General features: G+C 42.8%; 1 protein-coding gene across 1 annotated transcript; it reads left to right on the forward strand.

Moving 5' to 3' along the window:
- Window positions 1-8,050: 8,050 nt before the first annotated feature.
- On the forward strand, window positions 8,051-24,805 carry LOC119498865 (zinc finger E-box-binding homeobox 1-like). Its single transcript, XM_037787959.1, has 12 exons — window positions 8,051-8,280; window positions 9,904-9,972; window positions 10,181-10,249; window positions 12,640-12,708; window positions 12,838-12,897; window positions 13,828-13,896; window positions 14,026-14,085; window positions 14,923-14,991; window positions 15,121-15,189; window positions 15,836-18,336; window positions 20,160-20,334; window positions 22,392-24,805. The coding sequence occupies exons 1-12, from the start codon at window positions 8,190-8,192 to the stop codon at window positions 22,796-22,798; spliced, it is 3,708 nt and encodes a 1,235-aa protein (XP_037643887.1). The 5' UTR covers window positions 8,051-8,189; the 3' UTR covers window positions 22,799-24,805.
- The last annotated feature ends 263 nt before the right edge of the window (window positions 24,806-25,068 follow it).

A 25,068-nucleotide genomic window follows, 5' to 3' on the forward strand; every position in this document is an offset into this window, starting at 1 on the left:
GATTAATCTGACAAGAATTTTTTTTTTTTGTTTGATTAATCAATTAATTGTTAGGTCTATAAAATGACAGAAAATTGTGTAAAAGGAACAATTTATTTCCCAGAGTCCCAAGATTGGCCCTGTCTTGATTTGTCCGAACAGCAATCTTAAGATGATTAGATACTGTATATCTTATTAAGCTATATACACAAAAGCAGCAAATCATCACATAGGAAAAGCCGGAAACCAAGAAGGTTTGGCATTTTTGCTTGAAAAATCACTGAAATTAATCAGTTATCAAAAAATAATTAGGCCTATGCATTGAAAGAATGAGATCATGGCTCTGTAAAATAGACGGCTTTATGCAACAGAGAAGGTCATAACATTTGTTCTGTATGAGAAAGTAGGATGGTCCTCAGTAGCAACAGGAAGAGAACTTCACACTAACATTTGTTTATAAATGTATCTTATGAAAGCTGCCTCAGGACTTCACATCTTCTCTCATTTGAAACTACTGTTCAGATCCCAGGACTGGCCAACTGTTGACACCCCACTAGTGAATACTGAACTTGGGTAGACTGCCTTTCAGTTCTTTGCACCATATAAATGGTATGAACTTCTAGGATATTAAACCTTGAAAGTCTCATCCCATTTGGATGAATTTAAACTTTTAATTTTGCACTTTTTTAGATTGTTTCTGATGCTTGTGTGTCTTCTCTGATCTATTTCTCCTGCTGTACTCAGGTATCTCTCTCAATAGAGATCTTGATCTCAATGAGATTATTAAATAAATTCTATAAATAAATACATTTTTCTTAAAGTGCAAAAGGGTCTTTTTATACTCAAACATAAAAATCCATAAAGTGCCGTCGGGTTTGTTTTGCTGACTGAAGAAGAGCGTTCACACTGAATGTTGTTTTTTATCTAAAGCAAGATGAAGATTTGTCACCGGGTGGCGCTAGAAGACCACCCAACACACCTTTACAAGACCAGAAAGAATCCAAGTCTGCAGAACACAGTGTATTAAGAGAGCAGAAAGCAGCGCTAATCATTGATAAATAATTGAGTTCTGATCCATGGTTATTAATTTGTCCTCTGAGTGCTGAGGAGAATTTGGAGCTCTGTCCAAATATTCATCCATGAAATCTAACCATCCGTTTTTTTCTTGCTTGGGAAAATGACAGATTATGTGCATGGCTGATTTCAGTGTGAAAACATTATGTGCAATTAGAGGAAAAATCAATGATATGAGATTGAGGGGGAGCGATGAGAAGATAAAGCAGTCAGCGTTTTTGAGATCCGAGAGAATAAGAGTTACTTTTTCATTTGTCTGTATTCCCTCAGGTGATTAGAAAGAGTGGAAGCAGCTTTTTTAACAGGAGAAAAACCTCCTGATGTCCAGGTAATGACATCTTAATGCACTTTTACCCAAAGCAAAGGGATTTCAGTAATATCGTTCTAATGAATATTCGTGATGCACCTGATGATCGTGTTGTGTTTGCTGTGGGCCAACTGCTGTGTGCATTATGAAGGGATGTAAACTTTTATTTCAATTGGTGAAGCAAGACAAAACACAGCAGGATACATGACATAACATACAGTGAGATAAGCATTACCAGAGGATAGTGCAAGACGGGAGGTTGATATGGTGCAGCAAAGCATATTAAGATGAGATACGTGTGTTAGGAAATGGCCTTTTTTGTGTGTATGTGGGTTAGTAAATTTACTTTTACAGGAAGTATGTACAATAACAATATAAGGGGGAAAAAAGAAAGAATGAGGATGAATAAGGTCCCATAATGTAAAAAGTGAGATTTTCATGTCTTTTATATTGTAAAGCAGGTTTAAGTGCTTTATAAATACTGTTAAACTATCAAAATGCTCAATATACGGAGAAATACACACAGCCCGTATTGAGAAATTGTGCGTTTGAAACAAGCCGTTTGGATTTCTGTCCATTTGTGATGTCACAAATCTACAATATTTAGATCATTACACGGTTTTAAAGGTAAACATTTTAAATGTATCCCAGTTTATTTCCTGTTGCAGTGTTGTGAATAACATCAGCTGACAGGAAGTAAACATGGACCCAAACTGTTGCCTAGCAACGCAATTCTGTTGCAATTCCATTGAAATGCACTAAAACGGAGCGTTTCAGACAGAGGTAAACACAGGTATATTCAGACAGACAGTAGGAGGAAAATAAAGTTTTTTTTTTGTTCTAGTAGAAACACAAAATACAAGTATGAACCTGAAAAATGAGCATGATATGGGACCTTCGATAAACACACAGAAGCAGACAGATGTTAGGCAGAGGTGTGTTTGAAGATGGTGGGCAGAAAGGAGGTGGGATGGCAGAGGGACTGAGTTGACTTCCTGGTATTTAAATAAAATCTCGACCAAAGATGTAGCCCTGGGATGGTCTGGCGACCTGTCCAGGGTGTACCCCGCCTTCGCCCAATGTCAGCTGGGATCGGTTCCAGCCCGCCCGCGACCCCGAATGGTATAAGAGGTTACAGATAATGGATAGATGGATTTTAAATGTAGCCGATATTACGACATCATCCTACACTACATACTCAACAGGTGTACTATCATTCAATGTACTTTTGTGTGAATAAACAGTGGTATGGATCTTTTCGGACGCACTGAGCAGTAATTTACATCGTCACTTCCTGAGAGCCCCCTTGCCGGTTGGAGACGTGTAACCATGGTTTTGGACATACTAAAATATCTCACATACTGTTTTAGCCTACTAAATAGCATGTTAGTATGGAATTTCGGACGCAACCTACTTCCGGTTGCAGTGTATGTGAATGACATCAGCTGACAGGAAGTAAACAGAGACCCAAGCTGTTGCCTAGCAACGCAATTCCGCTGAAATGTGCTAAAACGGAGCGTTTCAGACAGAGGGTAAATACAGGCATATTCAGGCAGACAGTACGAGGAAAATAGTGTGGTTTTTAAAAAAACATTACGGCATGTAAATATGCTCTGATAGAAACATAAAATACAAGTATGAACTTGAAAATGAGCACAATATGGGACCTTTAATTATAGATAGCCTATCTTTAGAATAAGTGGTGAGAGCAAAATATCTAGGATAAAGGAAGCTCTGGGGCTTTCTCTCTTAAGACCTATGCAGTGGAAGAGAAACAACAACATACAAATACATCAATACAAAAATCCAACAGACATTTAGAGCACAGAGAAGTTAACATTTTCATGCAGAGAAATGTCAGTTCAGGTAAACAGAGATCATCATGAGCAGTGACAGCCTCCATTGCTGAACAGACACAGGAAGGAGTGCCTACCTAAAGACACTCAAACATTTACAGAACAACTCATGAGACGATGTTAAAGTACCGCCCATAATGTTTGATTGACAGCTGATCTCTGTGCAGTGAAGACATGAAACGAAAAATCAGCTCTGCAGCAACAATGATGGACACGACATAAGTTTAAGAGGTAAAACACAGAATTTAACCAGTTGTCCCTTAAAGGTCCCATATTATAAAAAAGTGAGATTTTCATGTTTTTTTTTATTATAAAGCAGGCTTAAGTCCTATATAAATACTGTGAAAGTATTCAGAAATTCTGCATTTGAAACAAGCTGTCAGGATTTCTGCCCATTCATGACCCTTTACACAATTTTAAACGTAAACATTCTAAATGTGTCCCAGTTTATTCCTGGTTGCAGTGTATGTGAATGTCATCAGCTGACAGGAGGTACTGATGGACACAAGCTGTTGCCTAGCAACGCAATTCTGTTGCAATTCCGTTGCAATTCCGTCAAAATGCGCTAAAACGGAGCGTTTCAGACAGAGGGTAAATACAGGCATATTCAGGCCGACAGTATGAGGAAAATAAAGTTTTTTTTTAACATACAGCATGTAAACATGTTCTAGTAGAAACACAAAATACAAGTATGATCCTGAAAATGAGCACGATATGGGACCTTTAAATGACCTCTGTATATTTGAGTTTACACTCAGCAGTGTCTCCAGAAGGATAAAACAAACATAGGCTGATGTGGTGTAATGCTCCTTTGTTCTGTTGACAAAGGAGAGCCACTGAATTAAACTACCATAGGTCACTGTGGCCAATGACTCATGACGTCATCTGATCAACAAACTCGCCAGCTGGGCTAACAAGGCAGCTAAAGGAACCCCTCTCTCTTCATGGACTGAGGTTAACTGGGCATAAAGCGTAACAGCACACGGCTAAGCATGCAGTATGACTGCTTAACTTTTGTCAGTGCACATATATTGATTTGGTTCAGCGTTATTTAATGAGCTTTATTGTTGTCGTCACGTTATTGCACACAAGGCAGTCTGCCTGCAGGGGGCTCCTCAGAGTCACTTCCAGGGCAAACCAAACTTCTCCTATGTGGGTCCCAGTGGGTTGTGTCTAGAAGGTAACACGCCAATTACGAAATCTGATCTGAAATCTGCATATGTGCGTGCGTGCAGGCTCCACCAAAGAAAGTATATTGCTAGGAAGTGAAAAGTTGCGTCCGAAATTCCATACTAACATAACATGCTATTTAGTATGCTTAAACAGTATGTGAGATATTTTAGTATGCCCGAAACCTTAGTATGAAAATCAATAGTACGCAAATTGCATACTATTTCCGGTCCCACAATGCAACAGTAACGTCAACGTTCATAACAGACGTTGACGGACAGCTCTGTAACATCAATAATGCTTCAATTTAACTGTAAGTATAAGATTCCACTTTGCTAGGCGTAATATATATTTGAAATTAGTTCAGACCAACCGGCAAGGAGGCTCTTAGGAATTTGATGACGTAAATTTGCTGCTCAGTGTGTCCAAAAAGATACATACTACTGTTTATTCACATAAAGGTATGTTGAACGATAGCACACCATAGTACACCTATTGAGTATGTAGTGCATAGTATGTGATTTCGGACGGAACATTTTAAGTTAATTGTTAGTTCGATTGCAACGTCAGCGGCTCCAGCGCCCAGCAGCAAAGCTATGCCTCTGTCATTTTAGACTAAAAGCGACTACCGGACGCCAGTAAAACGTCCGCCTACAAAGTGACGTACAAAGTAAAACAATATTATTTCTATTCTATTGTCATAATTTAAATGTCCCTACTGAAGTAGCCTGTGTTGAACAATACACATATTTTAAATGTGCATACTATTATAACTATTTACTTACTTACTTATTTATTTATTAAACCTTTTTCCCAGCCGCTTCCCAGAGGAGCATAAATCAATGTCAATGATCACCAAAATGGAGTCCAACAGACCACAGACCATGGATGTAGAAGAGGGTCCAACAGACCACAGACCATGGATGTAGAAGAGGGTCCAACAGACCACAGACCATGGATGTAGAAGAGGCTCCAACAGACCACAGACCATGGATTTAGAAGAGGGTCCAATAGACCACAGACCATGGATGTAGAAGAGGGTCCAACAGACCACAGACCATGGATTTAGAAGAGGGTCCAATAGACCACAGACCATGGATGTAGAAGAGGTTGTGTCCTGTGCTTTTGTCCTGTGTGTTAGTAAATAGTCTATAACTACATTAAATTCTGTTTATGTCATGCTACTAGCACTACTAGCTACTGGCTGATAGCCGGTTGTTTGGGAACAGAGACGTTAATACATCCACCACGGTACAGGCTTACAGCATACAGCCCATCGGTGTATTAGAAGATAATAAAAGTGATGAATTACAGCCAATCTCTCCATTATTATAGCGGCATACAGCTAGCAGGAAGCTGGCAGAACTGGATATGTCATATGAGCGTGCAGGGCGGTGCAGTCCAGTGGGTCTGATGCATGTTTATTATGCTGAGGAAAATAACTCTGGATGCAGCTGTTAGTTAAATTTACAACTTTTAGGAAATAACGATTTAAATGAGGGATATATAAGTGTTCATATTGGGAAGTTGATTTATCAAAAAAAAAAAAATCCTCTGATATACAGACGTCTCTTTATATATCCATGGCAATGGACTCACTGGAAATGGTAATGTGCTACCGCAGCGCCATCTAGTGGCTCTTGTCAAAAAAGCACCAGAGTTTCGCCTCTTTGCTTCGTTCTATACTCTTGGCTCAATTGTCAGGACAGGAAATGCACGCAAAAAATACAATAACATCCTATAGACACTTCCGGTGGAAGCATTCTTGTCGTTGATTTATATCTCGTCCCATCCCACTACTATAAATGGAGAGCAGTTTGTGTGTCCCACTACTCCTTCACTCCTATTCCCCCAGCCCCCTCCAAAACTTTGCATAGTTTGTTTTCAATGTATTTATCATTTAATTTAATCATTTTTTTAAGTTAGATAACAGTATATCATATGGGTGCTGCTAAATTGATTATTGATGCAATTTGGAATAAGGCTAATGTATTGAAATCCTATGGTAGACACTGGGCGTTTGTGAAATTTAAAATCAGAAGATTGGCTATCCAAAAAGGGGAAGGAAATAGCAGCCAAATGAATAAAATAAGATATTATAACGATAGAAATAACTAAGATGTAAGTCTATATCAACAAGATAAGGATAGGTTAACCAATTTACAATTAGAAATAGACCAAATATACTAAGATAAGGCAAGAGGAGCTCTTGTAAGATCTAGAAGGAAATGGTTATATATAATTAGAATTACAATTATATATATAATAACCACGCTGGCTGACCTGCAACGAATCCTGGTTGAGGAATGGAACGCCATCCCACAGCAACGTGTGACCAGGTTGGTGACCAGCATGAGGAGGTGTCAGGCTGTTGTGGCTGCGTATGGATCTTCCACCGCTACTGAGGCTCCAGGCGGTGTATTAAATGAATAAAGTGTAAAATAGCCAATATGTCTTGTTTGTTCCTTGTTACTGATAGAGAGTTCAATCATCCAATCCACCAAACAACTCAAAACAAGAGTCAGTACCAACAGGAGAATACACTGTTTACCATTGGCAGAGCATTTTGGCAAATTTTTCTTGGGCGCTACCCACATAATCAGCTGTGCTGCTCATCCCACAAATGCATGATCCTTACAAGTTGGACATCATTGTGAAGGTAAATAAACAGGATTTCCAACGATGTAAAATACAATGCCAATTAGCATTGTAACAACAGAGAAATAATCCACCAAACACAAGTTTCCGAACTTTTTCTTCAGAGTTTATATATATTTTAATATCGGAAAAAACACACAATTTTCCTCCTTGATTAAACTTAATATTAACAGAAAACAAAATATATCTCTTGTTTTGAAAATGTATAAAGGAATATTAGGGACGTGTCCTTTTTTCCTCCATTAAGGAGATATCAGTCTATAGATGAGGAATTAAAAAAATGTGTCTAGAATATAAATATTTCGTCTGTTAACTGCATCTAATAACTTTTAGGACCAAATGATTTACTGTAAATAAGGGCTATTTGAGTGTTGATTTATCTAAACCCAGTATACCTGCTGGTAGACAGACATGTCTCTCCTATGGGACAGAGGTCTCTCTCCTATGGGACAGAGGTCTCTCTCCTTTGGGACAGACGTTTCTCTCCTATGGGACAGACGTCTCTCTCCTATGGGACAGAGGTCTCTCTCCTCTGGGACAGACGTCTCTCTCCTAGGGGACTGACTCTCTCTCCTATGGGACAGAGGTCTCTCTCCTCTGGGACAGGCGTCTGTCTCCTATGGGACAGACTCTCTCTCCTATGGGACAGAGGTCTCTCTCCTATTGGACAGAGGTCTCTCTCCTATTGGAAAGACTCTCTCTCCTATGGGACAGACGTGTCTCTCCTAGGGGACAGACGTCTCTCTCCTATGGGACAGACGTCTCTCTCCTATGGGACAGACGTTTCTCTCCTAGGGGACAGACGTCTCTCTCCTAGGGGACAGACGTGTCTCTCCTAGGGGACAGACATCTCTCTCCTATGGGACAGACGTCTCTCTCCTATGGGACAGACGTTTCTCTCCTAGGGGACAGACGTGTCTCTCCTAGGGGACAGACGTGTCTCTCCTAGGGGGAAAAGGGAAAGGTCTTTAAGGGGCCAGATGGCGTCACGTGATGAACCCGGAAGTAGTAAGCCACTGTTCTCTTTGTACATCCGGGGTTTGGTTGTTTGGTTGTTTGTAAGAGTTAGCTTCTTAGCTCGCTGCTCTCCTGCTCTCCTGCTCCTCTTGCCCTCTTGCCCTCTCTGGGATCTTAAGTTACACACCATGCCTAAAAAGAAGCGCAGACTCCTGTTGGGAACTCGTTACGCCAGACGCAAGAGATTGTTGCGCAGTACAGAGTCTGCAGAGGAGGCAGGTGAGTTCTCTAATCACCTGATTACACTGCTAGCATGCTAATAAAGGAGCTAGCTAGCTAGCTTAGCAGTTCATGCGTCTTCACGGTCCAGACGGCGCACACGATCTCTCCGTGCGTCGATGCTCAATCCGAGAGATCACGTCAACATCAGTGCTGCAGCTGTTCTCCAACACATGACTGTTTTCATTAGTAACTCTCTCATAGTACACAGTGTGATGATTGATGTCTGATCAGAGATCTAGAACAACTGTTTTCCAACACGTGATTGTGTTTTCATTAGCAGCTGCCTCACAGTTCAGTGTGATGGTTGATGTCCAGTATTGGGGAGAAACTATGACCGAACAATCAGTTTCATTTACTGACAAACAATAATAAGTAGTTAAATCATAGTTACTAATAAAAATGTTGCAAAGGGGTTACATCAAAATGTGTTATTAAAATCGCATATACATAATATAACATTCAAGTTATATTGATGAACTTTTAATACAAGTTTGACAGTAATCAGTGTTGAATACTTTGGTGAGGTTTACACTTCCTGGTTTAAGTTTTAGGGCTTTTCAGCTTTAATGCCAGTTTTTAAACATTTCTTATAAAAGAATCAAATTTCACAACTTTGAAGTCATTAAAATAGTTACATTACCTATTACATTTTTAAACAGGGTAACTAATAATCTGTGATCTATTACATTTCAAGAGTAAAACACTGTTGATGTCTAATCAAATATATAGAAATTAAAGCTGCAGTGGGTTGAAATGGAGCAAATATGATTTAAAAAGTTATTTTTTATACAACAGTCATTATATCCTGACAGTAGTGCATGAGACAGGCAATCTGAAAAAAAGAAAAATCACGGCTGTGGTCGATTAGTAAAAAAAACCTATGTCCTAACGTCTTTTCCTAACCACTGTTCCTCGACCTCCATGGAAAACGTCATGAGGTCAAGGAAAGATGAGAAGGAGAATTCAGAAGGACTTAGGAAAAGACAACCGTGGTGTTCAGAGAATCCGACTGCTCTTTCACTAGGCTCCGTGATTATGAGGCGACAGATGTTAGTGACGCGGGTCTGCCGTGGTGAAACTACAATGTTCTGAAGATGGACTACAAAAGGCGCTGCTTCCCCTTGTACGTTCTTAAATAGCTCTCTCAGTGCTGTTTCACCCGCGGTGTGTGACAGAGAGATACCGCCGGTCCTTCTGCTGCTGGAACACTTTAAATCAACATATAATAAAGGATTATCTGACCTAACGTGGACAACCAGTGAAAAATATCACTTCATTACCAAGGCTGGAACTGAAATAAACAAGATTTTTCTAAAGCCTGAAAACAGAGCCATGAGGAGGAGTAGAAGTCTAGTTTTCTCTCAGAACACTTATAATATTTGCCCAATGATGCCAAACATATGCTGCCTACTGCCACTTTAATACTTCCATTTATTCCATGTGTTTCCACAAGCAACCACCTCATAGTTCACAATGGGATTATGCATGTAAAGCCTACTTTCATGCATGGTGCCCACTTTAGTTACGTTATAATTTAGTCCGTGTGTCATAGCCTACATAAATATTTACCAAAAGTGTAGGCACCACTGTCTCATTTCACACAACTCTCTGACTTTTCAGCTAAGCGTCTTGAGGACAATTGCCAGAGAATGAGACAGTGGAGGTCATCGCAGCTGCCCCAGGCTACAGGTAAATACTCCTTTAACCTTTTTTTTAGAATGTACAAATCAACACGAACATGTTGTGGAATCATCGTCTTAGCTAGCTGCTAGCATTACCATTCTAATAAAGTCCATAGCTGTCTAGCTGATTCATCCCACAGTAATAACATTTACATGTGGGTCTATTTCACATTTAGTAAGTGCATGAAAACCCATTGAAAATATTTACTTTTCAGCTGAGCGCCGTGAGGATAGTCGGCAGAGAATGAGACGGAAGAGGTCATTGGAGACGCTCGTGTCTACAGGTAATTACTCATGCGTTTCTATTAACCCTTCCATCTATGGACTAGGGATGTTCATTTTGAAAAATGTTCTTAACCGATAACCGACCCTCGTTAACCGATTATTAACCGTTAAAGGGACTGTTTGTAACTTTCTGAGCGTATAAATGTAGCGGGTTGGCACACATGCGCGCTCACATATGCGCGCTCGAGTGTGGCCGCTGTCTCGTCTCCTCTGCCTGCTCACCTTCACTCAGACAGCGTGCATGTTCTCGCGTACTCGCTCCACCTCTAGAAGTGAACGTGCGCTCACTCCACACTGCAGAAGAGTTAGTTTAGCTCTGAGAATATCTAGTGAATGTACAGTGGACGTTTGTGCAGAAATAACTGCTGCAGCTCCTCCAGACCAACAGAGGTTTCCCGTGTCTGGTGAAGTGACGGGGCTCCGCAGAGAGAAAGTTACCGTCTCGTTACCGACCGGTTGCCGGTGTCTTCCTGCTCTCTCCGGCTTCGGGCGGAGGGAGACGAGTTTCTCGTTGCTGAGCCCCGCTGCTGAAGCCTGCGCTGAGGCAGGAGAAGCAAGCACAGTATCAGCATTGATTCATGGAGAGACCTTCGTCTGGTCAGCTAACATTACTGCCAAGCAGCTGAAATAGAGTGATATTGTGGTTTTAGCTGACGTGTGTCGCCTCACTGTTTTGAGCGATGCTCGTTCATGTCCATTTAGAGCGAGCACAAGCACGAGCCCGACGCTGACTTTTGTTGATTTCACGGCCACAGGTGTCGCTGTTAAGAAGCATTTCTGAAAGTTACAAATAGTCCCTTTAACCGACAAGATTTCAGCCTCGCATGCAGCGGTGTATCAGCTGCAGGAGCACAACAAATATTGGTTGACGGGAGTCCTCAGTTCACCGTCCGGGAGCGTTAACTTAGCAGCTACAATGCTGCGTGTAGTGTTGCAGACTTGCAGCCACTTTCCCAGTAAAAGTCTCCACCGCACATTTAGTTTAGTTTAGCAGGTTGTCAGCTGTGTGTCTGCCCGGCAGAACTTTAGCGAGTGTCCAACAGTGTGTGTGTTTGTGCTACGTTAGCAGCTCTAGCATTGCTGGAGGCTTCGTGCTCGCCGCCGCCGCCACACATACAGTCTGTTAGTGTGACGTAACTTTACCGAGTGTAAGTGTGTGTGTGTTGGTGGTGAGTGTGAGGTTGTTGGTGGCGTTCTAGCTGTGAACGTAAGTGTAGCAGTGTTTGTACAATTTATTTGTCGGTGAATAAATGCTACAAAACTACAACTCCTCCGCTCCGCTCAAGCGAGCCAGAGACCAGAGCCAACTTCCTGTATCCTGCAACTCCGGCTCCGCCTCTTAAGGTGGGCTGTTAAGGTGGACCAGCTTTTCTCCTTAAAGAGACGAGCCGCTCCTCTGAGCCGCTCAGCTTTTGAGTTAATTATTAACATTTCTTTTAACCGATAGTGTTAATCGGTTAAAATGCTTAATGTCGGTTAACGGTTAATTATGGACATCCCTGCTATGGACTCAACTATAGTCGTAGAACGCAATTTAACTAGGGCTGTCAAAGTTAACGCCATAACGCATTAACACAATTTACGATTTTTAGGTTGTAGTGGGCACAGTTTTAAAGCTAGCCATTTGTACCAACCATGTCATACTAGCTTGTTAGGAAGGAGGCTAAATAATGCTCCAAACTTGCGCTAAATTTTGCCAAGGAAAAACTGGCATGTCCATCTTCAAAGGGGTCCCCTTGGCCTCAAGATATGTGACTGTAAATGGGTTCTATGGGTACCCACGAGTCTCCCCTTTACAGACATGCCCACTTTATGATAATCACATGCAGCTTTGAGCAAGTCATAGTCAAGTCAACACACTGACACACTGACAGCTGTTGTTGCCTGTTGATTTGAGCATTTTTTTTATGCTAAATGCAGTACCTGTGAGGGTTTCTGGACAATATTTGTCATTGTTTTGTGTTGTTAATTGATTTCCAATAATAAATATATACATATATTTGCATATAGCAAGCCTATTTGCCCACTCCCATGTTAATAAGAGTATTAAATACTTTACAAATCTCCCTTTTAAGGTACATTTTGAACAGATAAAAAATATGCAATTAATTTGCGATTAATTGCAATTAACAATGGACAATCGTGCAATTAATCCTAATGAAATATTTGAATTGATTGCCCTAAATTTAATATATTACAGATTTGCTGTCTTGGCTAGCTGCTAGCATTACCATGCTAGTAAAGAGTCCAGCTGTTTCACCCCACAAAAACAATTATCAGTTACATATACCATCTTATTCAGACATGGTCTAACATGGCTTTGGTTTTGTGGCTCTAATTTCAAATAAAGTAGGCATATGAAAACCCATTGGAAATATTTACTTTTCAGCTAAGCGACGTGAGGATAGCCAGCAGCGAATGACACGGAAGAGGTCATTGGACCAACCTGAGGCTACAGGTAAATGACTCATGCTTTCCTATCAACCCTTCCATTTATGGACTCAACTGCAGTCACACAATACAATTTAATACATAGATAACTAACTGCTTTGTGCTTCTCATTTCAAACAACTATCTGACTTTTCAGCTGAGAACATTCGTCAGCGAAGGACCAAGGCCAAGTCATTGGAGCTGCCAGGGGCCACAGGTAATTCATTACTCATACTTTCATATAGTGCTGGGCGGTATTCTGGCTCATCCGGTCACCAGATTTGGCAGCATCGGCTCGCCTCGCTGGGAGCCAACACCGACGCCACACTGCTAGAGGCCCAGGCCGTATCGCTGGGCCCGCTGGAGGGAAGGGGGGGCACAGGAGAACCTGAACCAGGACTGTGCGGGGCAGACCGTCTGACCCTGATGCAGTAAAATTAGAGATTTTTTAAAGGGACTCTGGTGCTCGGAAACACCACCGCTTTGGTCCACAGGGACCGCCAAAATCAACACAAAATGAAAGTTCCTCGTAGTAACTTTAATTATTCATTGATAGTTCAGTATATTTTGGTAATGCTAGCAGCTAGCTAAGACAGCAAATCTGTAATATATTAAATTTAGGGCAATCAATTCAAATATTTAATTAATTAACTGATTAATTGTCATTTTCCCGTTGTCAAAAAGGTTGGTGCTGAGGTATATTTAATGAGTTAAATTCTGTTATCAAGACTGCTATCAGTGTTTATATTGAATGCCTAATTAAGTCGTTGCACCTACACTGTGACACATGCACATTAAAGTCAGTATCAAAAAAGTGCTGAGGTTTGATGCCCAGCCTAACTGACAACTGAACTGTACAAAGAGGAAAATGACATACATCGCAATTAACGATGGACAATCATACGATTAATCATGATTAAATATTTTAATTAATTGCCCTAAATTTAATTTATTGCAGATTTGCTGTCTTAGCTAGCTGCTAGCATTACCATGCTAGTAAAGAGTCCAGCTGTTTCACCCCACAAAAACAATTATCAGTTACATATACCATCTTATTCAGACATGGTCTAACATGGCTTTGGTTTTGTGGCTCTAATTTCAAATTAAGTAGGCATATGAAAACCCATTGGAAATATTTACTTTTCAGCTAAGCGCTGTGAGGATAGCCAGCAGCGAATGACACGGAAGAGGTCATTGGACCAACCTGAGGCTACAGGTAAATGACTCATGCTTTCCTATCAACCCTTCCATTTATGGACTCAACTACAGTCACACAATACAATTTAATACGTAGATAACTAACTGCTTTGTGCTTCTCATTTCAAACAACTATCTAACTTTTCAGCTGAGAACATTCGTCAGCGAAGGACCAAGGCCAAGTCATTGGAGCTGCCAGGGGCCACAGGTAATTCATTACTCATACTTTCATATAGTGCTGGGCGGTATTCTGGCTCATCCGGTCACCAGATTTGGCAGCATCGGCTCGCCTCGCTGGTAGCCAACACCGACACTACGCTGCTGGAGGGAAAGGGGGCACAGGCGACCCACAACCAGGACTGTGCGGGGCAGACTATCGGACCCTGCTGCAGTAAAATGAGAGTTTTTTTTAAAGGGACTCTGGTGCTCGGAAACACCACCGCTTTGGTCCACAGGGACCGCCAAAATCAACACAAAATGAAAGTTCCTTGTAGTAACTTTAATTATTCATTGATAGTTTAGTATATTTTAAGAGACTAAATTAATTAATTGATTAATTGTCATTTTCCCGTTGTCAAAAAGGTTGGTGCTGAGGTATATTTAATGAGTTAAATTCTGTTATCAAGACTGCTATCAGTATTTATATTGAATGCCTAATTAAGTCGTTGCACCTACACTGTGAAACATACACATTAAAGTCAGTATCAAAAAAGTGCTGAGGTTTGATGCCCAGCCTAACTGACAACTGAACTGTACAAAGAGGAAAGTGACATACACCGCAATTAACAATGGACAATCTTGCGATTAATCATGATTAAATATTTTAATTGATTGCCCTAAATTTAATTTATTGCAGATTTGCTGTCTTAGCTAGCTGCTAGCATTACCATGCTAGTAAAGAGTCCAGCTGTTTCACCCCACAAAAACAATTATCAGTTACATATACCATCTTATTCAGACATGGTCTAACATGGCTTTGGTTTTGTGGCTCTAATTTCAAATTAAGTAGGCATATGAAAACCCATTGGAAATATTTACTTTTCAGCTAAGCGCTGTGAAGATAGCCAGCAGCGAATGACACGGAAGAGGTCATTGGACCAACCTGAGGCTACAGGTAAATGACTCATGCTTTCCTATCAACCCTTCCATTTATGTACTCAACTACAGTCACACAATACAATTTAATACATGGATAACTAACTGCTCTGTGCTTCTCATTTCAAACAACTATCTGACTTTTCAGCTGAGCACCATGAGCACATTCGTCAGCGAAGGACCAAGGCCAAGTCATTGGAGCTGCCAGGGGCCACAGGTAATTCATTACTCATACTTTCCTATCGTGCTGGGCGGTATATCGGCTCATCCGGTCACCAGATTTGGCAGCATCGGCTCGCCTCGCTGGGAGCCAACACTGACACTACGCTGCTGGAGGCCTAGGCCGTATTGCTGGGCCTGCTGGAGGGAAGGGGGGGCACAGGAGAACCTGAAACAGGACTCTGCGGGGCAGACCGTCTGACCCTGCTGCAGTAAAGTTAGATTTTTTTAAAGGGACTCTGGTGCTCGGAAACACCACCACTTTGGTCTACAGGAACGCCAAAATCAACACAAAATGAACTGAAAGTTCCTTTAATTATTCATTGATAGTTTAGTATATTTTAAGAGATTAAATTAGTTAATTGATTAATTGTCATTTTCCTGTTGTCAAAAAGGTTGGTGCTGAGGTATATTTAATGAGTTAAATTCTGTTATCAAGACAGCTATCAGTATTTATATTGAATGCCTAATTAAGTCGTTGCACCTACACTGTGACACATACACATTAAAGTCCTGAGATTTGATACCCAGCCTAACTTACAATTGAACTGTACAAAGAGGAAAGTGACATACATGGAAATATAAAGATTAATTTAAATAAAAATCAAATAACAGTTTTTGTTATTTCTCTGTGCCCCTTTTAGGTGAGAAACCATATGACTGCTCAAACTGCAATAAGCGATTCTCCCATATCAGCAGTAAGAAGTGTGTGGGTGCAGAACCTCCCAATGGCATCACTCAAACATCAATCAAACCCCCCCCACCCACCACCCGGACCACACCGGTCGTCATTTCTCTGGCCCGCGTGTTTCTTAAAGAGGAGACTGAACGCAAACCCCTCCAGGAGCAACTCCCCGTCACCCAGATAAAATCCACCTCACCCACCACCCAGACCACACCGGTCGTAATTGCTCCGGCCCGCATGATTCTTAAAGAGGACACTGAAAGCAAACCCCTCCAGGAGCAGCTCCCCGTCACCCAGATCAAATCCCCCTCACCCACCACCCAGACCACACCGGCCGTAAGTTCCTCGGCCTGCATGATTCTTAAAGAGGACACTGAAAGCAAACCCCTCCAGGAGCAACTCCCCTTCACCCAGATAAAATCCACCTCACCCACCACCCAGACCACACTGGTCGTAATTGCTCCGGCCCGCATGATTCTTAAAGAGGACACTGAAAGCAAACCCCTCCAGGAGCAGCTCCCCGTCACCCAGATCAAATCCCCCTCACCCACCACCCAGACCACACCGGCCGTAAGTTCCTCGGCCTGCATGATTCTTAAAGAGGACACTGAAAGCAAACCCCTCCAGGAGCAGCTCCCCATCACCCAGATAAAATCCACCTCACCCACCACCCAGACCACACCGGCCGTAAGTTCCTCGGCCTGCATGATTCTTAAAGAGGACAATGAAAGCACACCCCTCCAGGAGCAACTCCCCGTCACCCAGATAAAATCCCCCTCACCCAGCACCCAGACCACACCGGTCGTAATTTCTCTGGCCCGCGTGTTTCTTAAAGAGACTGAACACAAACCTCTCCAGGAGCAACTCCCCGTCACCCAGATAAAATCCACCTCACCCACCACCCAGACCGCACCGGTCGTAATTGCTCCGGCCCGCATGATTCTTAAAGAGAAGACTGAAAGCAAACCCCTCCAGGAGCAACTCCCCGTCACTCAGATCAAATCTGAACCTGTGGAATACGAGTGCAAGCCTGTGATGGCGGCACCCGCAACTTCATCTGGTACCAACGGAGTGATGAACGGAGGGACGGTACACCCAGCTCTTGTTCCAGCTACAACCCTGCCTCAGGGTGTGGCTTTGTCCCTACCAATAGTCAGGGCGCCCATGAGCATCAATCTGAACGTCTTGCAAAATGTGCTCAAGTTGGCAATGAGCGAAAACGTGCTTAGGCAGGTGCTGGGCACAGCTAACGGCGTGGTGACGCAGGGGAAGCAGGGAATTGTCCAGAGGCAGATTGTCAACCCGCCAGTCTTAGTGGTTCATAACGGCACCAAGAAGATCATCATCAAGTACAAGATCAGACCTGCAGCCGCCACCACTGCCACTACCCAGCCTATACCGCTTTTTATTAGAACCAATTTTGTTCCCCCTCCCACTGTCACCACTGCTGCAGCCCCCACCCCCACCAAGATAGATAAACCCTCAACTCCAGAGGTGACCGACCTCTCCATTGTAAAGGCAGAGCCAGAATCAGTTGCTGTTACACAGACACAAATGACTTCAGACCCCCCAACAGCTCAGATGCCAAAAGTCAACAGCACCAGTACATGTTTACTATGCGATGAATGTCCCGACAACTTGGAAGCGTTGCACCTCCTCCAGCACTACAAAGCAGCCAACGGGGAGGCCATTGACTCCGCCGCTTTGGACCCCTCGTTTGCTGGTCTGCTAAGTGGGGCGGGGGTGATGCTGGAGGAGCCACCTGTGGACGACGTCCTCTCACTCCTCAAGACCTACTTCGCCTCCAATGCCAACCCCAGCGAAGTGGGGCTGACAAAGATCTCAGAGTCCGTCAGTATTCCCGTGGATGTGGTCAGAAAGTGGTTTGCAAAGATGAACTCTGGGAAAAATGTGGGCAAATACCGCAATAAAGCTACAGCGGTTTGCAAAAAGACTGAAAACACAAATTCCAGCTCAGAGGACTTCTCGAGTCAGAATGGAGATTCATCAGAATCTGGCAGCGCTTCTCCGTCAGACTCTTCACCTATAAGCCTCAACACCGAAGACCTCGTCATCGTTAAGTGCGAGCCAGAAGACCCAGACTTCCCGAACTCCAAGGCCGATCTGCTTGACCTCTCCCTTCCTAAACATAACGCAGCATCATTGGAAACGACCACACCTCCCGCCAAGCAGCAGGAACAGCCCCTGACCTGCCTGAGGAAGGAGCAGTTGGAGGGTCGAACCATCTACGTCACCACGCCTCAGACCGGAAAAACTGTCAACATCGTCGCCGCTGCACAGCTGTGCACATTAGCGGCCATTGCTGGTCAAGGCACGGTGGGCTGTCTCAGCGCCATTAACACCACGACAAAACGCCCCATCCTCAGCCCCCAGCTTACCTACGTCTACGTCACTACAGCCGGCAACGTCAGTGGAGCAAATGTACTGAACAGCAATAAGGTTGGTAGTGTTAAACATTGTGTTTACCAAACAATATTTCCTCTGTGGGCAATTTATTTTGATTTCTAACTATCAAGCTCTTATATCTATTCTTCTACTACTACTACTACTCTGACCACAGCGTATAGTATAATTTACGTTTCTATTTGCGACCGGATGCAACTTTTGGGCTATTTACACCTGGTAATAGTAGTAGTAGTAATATAAAGAGCGACCGAGTACATGCAAAGGAGTAGGTTGTGGTGGATCAGTGGGTCAAACTCAGGACTATCACCTTTGGAGACTGGGGTTTGAGTCCCGTGAGAAGCCTATTTTTCACTTAGTTGACTTATTATTTTCTGTTTTTTTAATTATTATTTTCAGTCGCAGTTTGGTTAGGTCTAGGAAAAATACATGTACAGTATCTAATGTGTGCTTGGGTCGGGTGCAAATAACATTGTTGGTTACGGACACCTGGATGCTAAAAGCATCTGCCAATACACACTCATCACTCACTCACTCACCTTCAACCGCTTATCCGGGGCCGGGGCCGGGGCCGGGGCCGGGGCCGGGCTCGGGTCGGGCCACATTAACCAGCTCTGACTGGGGGATCCCGAGGCGTTCCCAGACCAGTGTGGAGATATATTCTCTCCACCTAGTCCTGGGTCTTCCCCGTGGCCTCCTCCCAGCTGTTTGTGCCTGGAACACCTCCCTAGGGAGACGCCCAGGGGGCATCCTTACCAGATGCCCGAACCACCTCAGCTGGCTCCTTTCAACGCAAAGGAGTAGCGGCTCTACTCCGAGTCCTTCACGGATGACCGAGCTTCTCACCCTATCTCTAAGGGAGACGCCAGCCACCCTTCTGAGAAAACCCATTCCGGCCGCTTGTACCCACAATCTAGTTCTTTCGGTCATGACCCAGCGCTCATGATCATAGGTGACAATAGGAACGAAGATTGACCGGTAGATCGAGAGCTTTGCCTCAGGCTCAGTTCTCTTTTAGTGTAAAGCGAATGCAATACCGCCCCCACTGCTCCGATTCTCTGGCCAATCTCATGTTCCATTGTACCCTCACTGGTGAACAAGACCCAGAGGTACTTAAACTCCTTCACCTGGGGTAGGGACTCATTCCCTACCCGGAGTCGGCAATCCATCGGTTTCCTGCTGAGAGTCATGGCCTCCGGTTTAGAGGTGCTGATCCTCATCCCAGCTGCGAACCGATCCAGTGATTGCTGGAGGTCACAGACCGATGATGCCAACAGGACCACATCATCTGCAAAAAGCAGCGATGAGATCCTCAGCACACCGAACTGCATACCCTCCCCCCACCCCCAACTATGCCTCGATATCCTGTCTGTGAATATCACAAACCGGATTGGTGACATAGCGCAGCCCTGGCGGGGGCCAACCCCCACCGGAAATGAGTCCGACTTACTGCCGAGAACCCGAACACAGCTCTTGCTTTGGGCGTACAGAGATTGGATGGCCCTGAGAAGGGACCCCCTCACCCCATACTCCCGCAGCACCCCCCACAGTATCTCCCGGGGGACCCGGTCATACGTCTTCTCCAAGTCCACAAAACACATGTCGACTGGATAGGCATACTCCCATGCCCCCTCCAGGATCCTTGCGAGAGTGAAGAGCTGGTCCGTTGTTCCACGGCCAGGACGGAGTCCGCATTTTTCCTATCTGCCGATAATTTAGTATATTTAAATTTTCAAGGACAACTCAATCAAAGGAAGAAATTAACATTCAGACACCATCCAGATCTCTTTATTGCCTTCTCCTGACACATCACATAAAATAATTTGACCACAATCAAAAGTAATTTCTTCCATTTACAGCACGAGAAGAGGCTGGACAGAAGCTCTGACGGCGTCTCGGAGCTGATTGACCCAGAAACGGCCGCACTGATGAAGAAGCAACAGCTGAAAGACCGCACCGTCTACCGGTGTGACGTTTGCCCCAAAGTCTTCCGCAACTACTCTGTCCTGCTCAGGCACAAATATGAACACACAGGTATGCCTTACAATTAGAAGTTGGCTCAGACATAGGAACACATTTACTACTTATACTATACTTATATTATACTAAATTGAGTATACGGTGTTCTAGTTTCTGTTTACCTTTTTTTGTCCAAAGGTAGTTCTTGTTTTCAAGGCCGTGACTTTAAATGTGACATCACTCATTAAATATGTTTTACTTAGTTTGATTGTAACTTTTATAGGACAGCTGGCCTGTAAATGTACCAGCTCAGAAAGACTTGACATCAGTATTTATTAGGGGTGTGACGAAATATCGTGCCACGAAATATCGCGATATAAAAACATGACGATATGCATCGTCGAGACGGAAAACTGAATCGCAATATCGGTGCATAATAGGTACTACGTACATGTGGGCTCCTAAGCTAAAGCTGCAGCCTCTTCCTGCTGCTCTGCAAGGCGTCTTGAAGGAGGCTGAGTATGCGTGATATCTTTGGGGTACAACATATGCGCAGTAAAATTTGGTGTGCCCTTGACGAAATTGAAGTTACAAAAAAAAAATTTAGTTACACTGGAGCCATGCCCGCCCGTGATCCAGCCTCCTTTCACAGGCCAACACACACAGCGCAGTCAGTGAACAGCTGATCAGAGAGGCCGCGGTGGAAAGACGAGTTGACGTTGACGTTTTATTGCAGCTCGTTGCGGCAATAAAACTTTGCAAGTGTAAAGCAAAGATACGTTATCACACCTGTTCAACAAGCATAAACACGATGAAACGGTTAATCCGCTCTGTCCGCAGTCTCTCATCCTCCGCCGCCATGTTTACCAAGCAGAGTGCGTTAGCTCGGCAGCTAACAGCTAACTGTAAACACTTGTAAGTTATTTAGTTGATTTGTGAATGACTTTAGTTGCCTCTAGTAAGCCGTGTTTCAGTGTATGTGTCCGGGGAGTTTATTGTGAAGGGACGGAAGACGTGATGTGCTGCAGGCTACGGAGCCTCCGTGTTATTAATTTATTATCTTCATAAAGTATAGGAGCAGCGTAATCCTCGGCTACACAAGACTGAAACTAAAGCTGGCAGTAGGCTGTGTAGTCTAACTGTTAAGGTCAGTTTGTCATGTATCTTACTGGTGATAGTTTCCACCGCAGGAACTTTCCCTAGAACTTAGAACCTTTTGAGGAACTCATTTCGTTATGACCACAGGGACCAGGGTCTAAATTAAGTTCCGGGGACATTTCACAGGGCCTTTTTGGGGGGCCCTGGTTGGGGGGGTAGTACTTTTTGAAAGTACCGGAACTTTCGGGCTGGAGCTTGCAGGAATGACCGTCGCTGATTGGTCAAACACTCATACACAGTGCCGCTGCTTCAACGGCTTCAAGTTGTGTACCGCTTCATTCATAAACAAGGAAGTACTCTAGTATCGATTTAGGACGACAGGAGAACCCATTTCTTTGTTTGATAACATTAAAAGTAAAGTTAGGCTCTTGTTATAATCAGGATAAATGTTATCCTTTTACCTTGTTATTGTCATCTATAGTGGTTATTTGCATTGACAACACACAATTAAATACATATATATTTTTATTTATATACTTATATAAGTATTACTATTATATGCTTTTATTTATAAAAAAATCTTGCCATTAGTAGTTTTAATTTTGCATTATAAGCTGTTTTGAGCCAGCGATGGTGTTAGGAAGTTAAACGGGTCATAATTCCTTCTATAATATCTATTTTATATTGCTGTGAAAACATCTCCTTCAAACAACTGGATTTATTCAAGGTTCTCGCCAAAAGCTAAATCTGACAAGATTACATCATGATAACGTGATGATTTCCCTTCGCCAATAGTCATTTTTACTGAATATTGCTTGAACACATCATAATGTAACCCAATTGAACCTCAGTTAACGTTAGTTGTGAGCTCCATTATTTAGCCAAGCAGGACTGCTTTCCTCCTGTCGATTTCGACACGGGTTTGTGGTTCAATTCAATCTACGCACCATTGATTAACGACACCGCAAACCCGCACTCCAGAGTTATCAGTTGTAGTTTTTACTCTGTCTTACTCTTTGTTCTATCATCTGCAGGTAAACGGCCCCACCAGTGCAACACCTGCAACAAGGCCTTCAAACACAAACACCACCTGGTCGAACACACAAGGACACACTCCGGAGAGAAACCCTTCCAGTGCAATAGGTGCGATAAGCGATTCTCTCACTCTGGCTCATACTCCCAGCACATGAATAAACACTCTGACTACTGCTGGCTAAACTCTGGCTCGGGTTTGGGGCCACGAAGGGTTCAGTCGGAGCTCGGCAGCCCCGGCGCTGTATTACAGTCAGACGGTCGGACCACATCCCCGCCCTCCCAACAAGACTCAGACAAGAAGGAGACTGTGGGGGAAGAGGCGGAAGGAGAGAAGGTGGACGAGGAGTCATTTAGTGATGTGATGGAGATCGTGGTTGGGGATGAACACATGGTGGCGGACGAATAGATGGAGGAAACAATTGAAGAAAAGGAGGACATGTGCAGATACAGAGGAAACTGCAAACTGTGAAGCGAATACGGATAAAAGCCTCAGGGAGGGGTCAGACAGCGTCGAACCCACAGAGGAGGAGGTGACAAATGCCAAATAGAGGATGGAAAATGTCTTCGGGACAGCGCGAATGTCTCGCTTATTGAAGTTGAGTTCATTAAGACAAAACCGCAGAAAAGTAAAAGAAAGTCACGGCGGTTGCCTGATCTTAACGGTCCACTACTGTGTACAAAAACCCAGGTGTGCCTGAACTTGAATACAGAAAAAAACAAAACAATTACTTTTTTTCTTGTGGTAATGAAATATCAGTGTTGTTTTATAGATTTTAAAGCAGAACTCACCCATCAACTTGTTACTGAGCCATCCCAGTTTTTCTTTATTATTATTCATTTTCATCAGGTCAGGTAAAGATTCAAAAGTATTATGTCCCTCTGTTACTAACACGAGACCCATATTGACCAATGTTTGTCGACTTGCACACAACAGCTAATTTGTCACAATTACTGAAAGATGCTTCCTGTGAAAGGTGCTATACAAATAAAGATGAGTTGAAATTAATTGGAATATTTTCAAGGCCTATAAAGTATTTTGGACCACACAGGAAAGCTGGGAAACTCAGTATTAGGGCTTCAACTAACAAACTATCATTTTGTTTGATTAAGTCTATAAAATGACAGAAGATAGTGTAAAAGGAACGATTTAATTTCCCAGAGACCAAGATGGGGCCTTCAAATGTCTTATTGTGTCTGAACAGAAATCTAAAACCCAAAGATGTTCAGTTCACAATTATAAAAAAACAACAACACAAAAGCGACAAATCAAATGAATGTTTTGCCATTTTTGCTTGATGAATGACAGAAATAATTCAGCAGTTATCAAAGAAAGCTGCTGCTTATTTTTGCAGATCAACTAACTGATTGACTCATAATTTCAGCTCTATATAGTATATCTTAAAAACGCTTTTGGTCCTGATAGCTATAGTTGCATATTTTATAAGACTTTTAATGTTTGGAAGCGGAGGAATGGGTGTGGAACCATTGAGAAATGCAGTCCAGACTGCATATCTCTGGCTTATCTGTGCCTTTTTAAAATGTTTTTAAAAATGTGAGTTAATATGTTGGACTTGTTGGAATGTCACAAGTCCGAATTTTAATAATGTTTAGAAACAGAAAATATTGTGTTAAGGCAGATTGAAATATTCAAAGCTTAAAAACATGCAGGCAATGTCCTCCAACTCTGGAAGAAATCTACAATATACAAAACCAAGATTCAAGTAAAATGAAGAACAGAAGGATTTTAAATTCAGCCAAACTGGTGCACTTGTATTCAGATGGTAAAAAAAAAACTTGTGGCAAGCTGTCCCACACTTCAGGTAACAGGAATGTGGTCTCTTTATGTGTGACCTCTGTATTATACTGCCATTGTTGGAAAAAGTGTGTGTGAGTGTGCCAGTCAGGCCTTGCCTTGCCACAGACCTTGAATAGTGTATTTAATAACTAGGTCTATGCATTGAAAGAACGTGATCTATGCTCATTCAGAAACGTGGACATGACTGATTTATGCAACAGAGAAGGTCATACCATTTATGCTGTATGAGAAAGTAGGATGGTCCTCAGTAGCAACGGGAAGAGAACTTCACACTAACATTTGTTTATAAATGTATTTTATGAAAGCTGCCTCAGTACATCACATCTTCTCTAGTTTGAAACTACTGTTCAGATCCCAAGACTGGCCAACTGTTGACACCCCACTAGTGAATACTGAACTTGGGCAGACTTCCGTTCAAGCAATGTCTCATCCCATTGGATGAATAGAAGCTTTTCATTTTGGACTTTTTTAGATTGTTTCTGATGCTTGTGTGTCTTCTCTGATCTATTTCTCCTGCTGTACTCAGGTATCTCTCACAATAGAGATCTTGATCTCAATGAGATTATTAAATAAAGGTTATATTTTTTTCTTAAAGTGCAAAAGGGTCTTTTTATACTCAAACATAGAAATCCATAAAGTGCCGTCGGGTTTGTTTTGCTGACTGAAGAAGAGGGTTCACACTGAATGTTGTAAAGCAAAATGAAGGTTTGTCACCGGGTGGCGCTAGAAGACCACACAACACACCTTTACAATACCAGAAAGAATTCAAGTCTGCAGAACACAGTGTATTAAGAGAGCAGAAAGCAGCGCTAATCATTGATAAATAATTGAGTTCTGATCCATGGTTATTAATTTGTCCT

Source organism: Sebastes umbrosus, chromosome 12 (assembly GCF_015220745.1).
Source record: "Sebastes umbrosus isolate fSebUmb1 chromosome 12, fSebUmb1.pri, whole genome shotgun sequence".
Lineage (NCBI taxonomy): Eukaryota > Metazoa > Chordata > Actinopteri > Perciformes > Sebastidae > Sebastes > Sebastes umbrosus.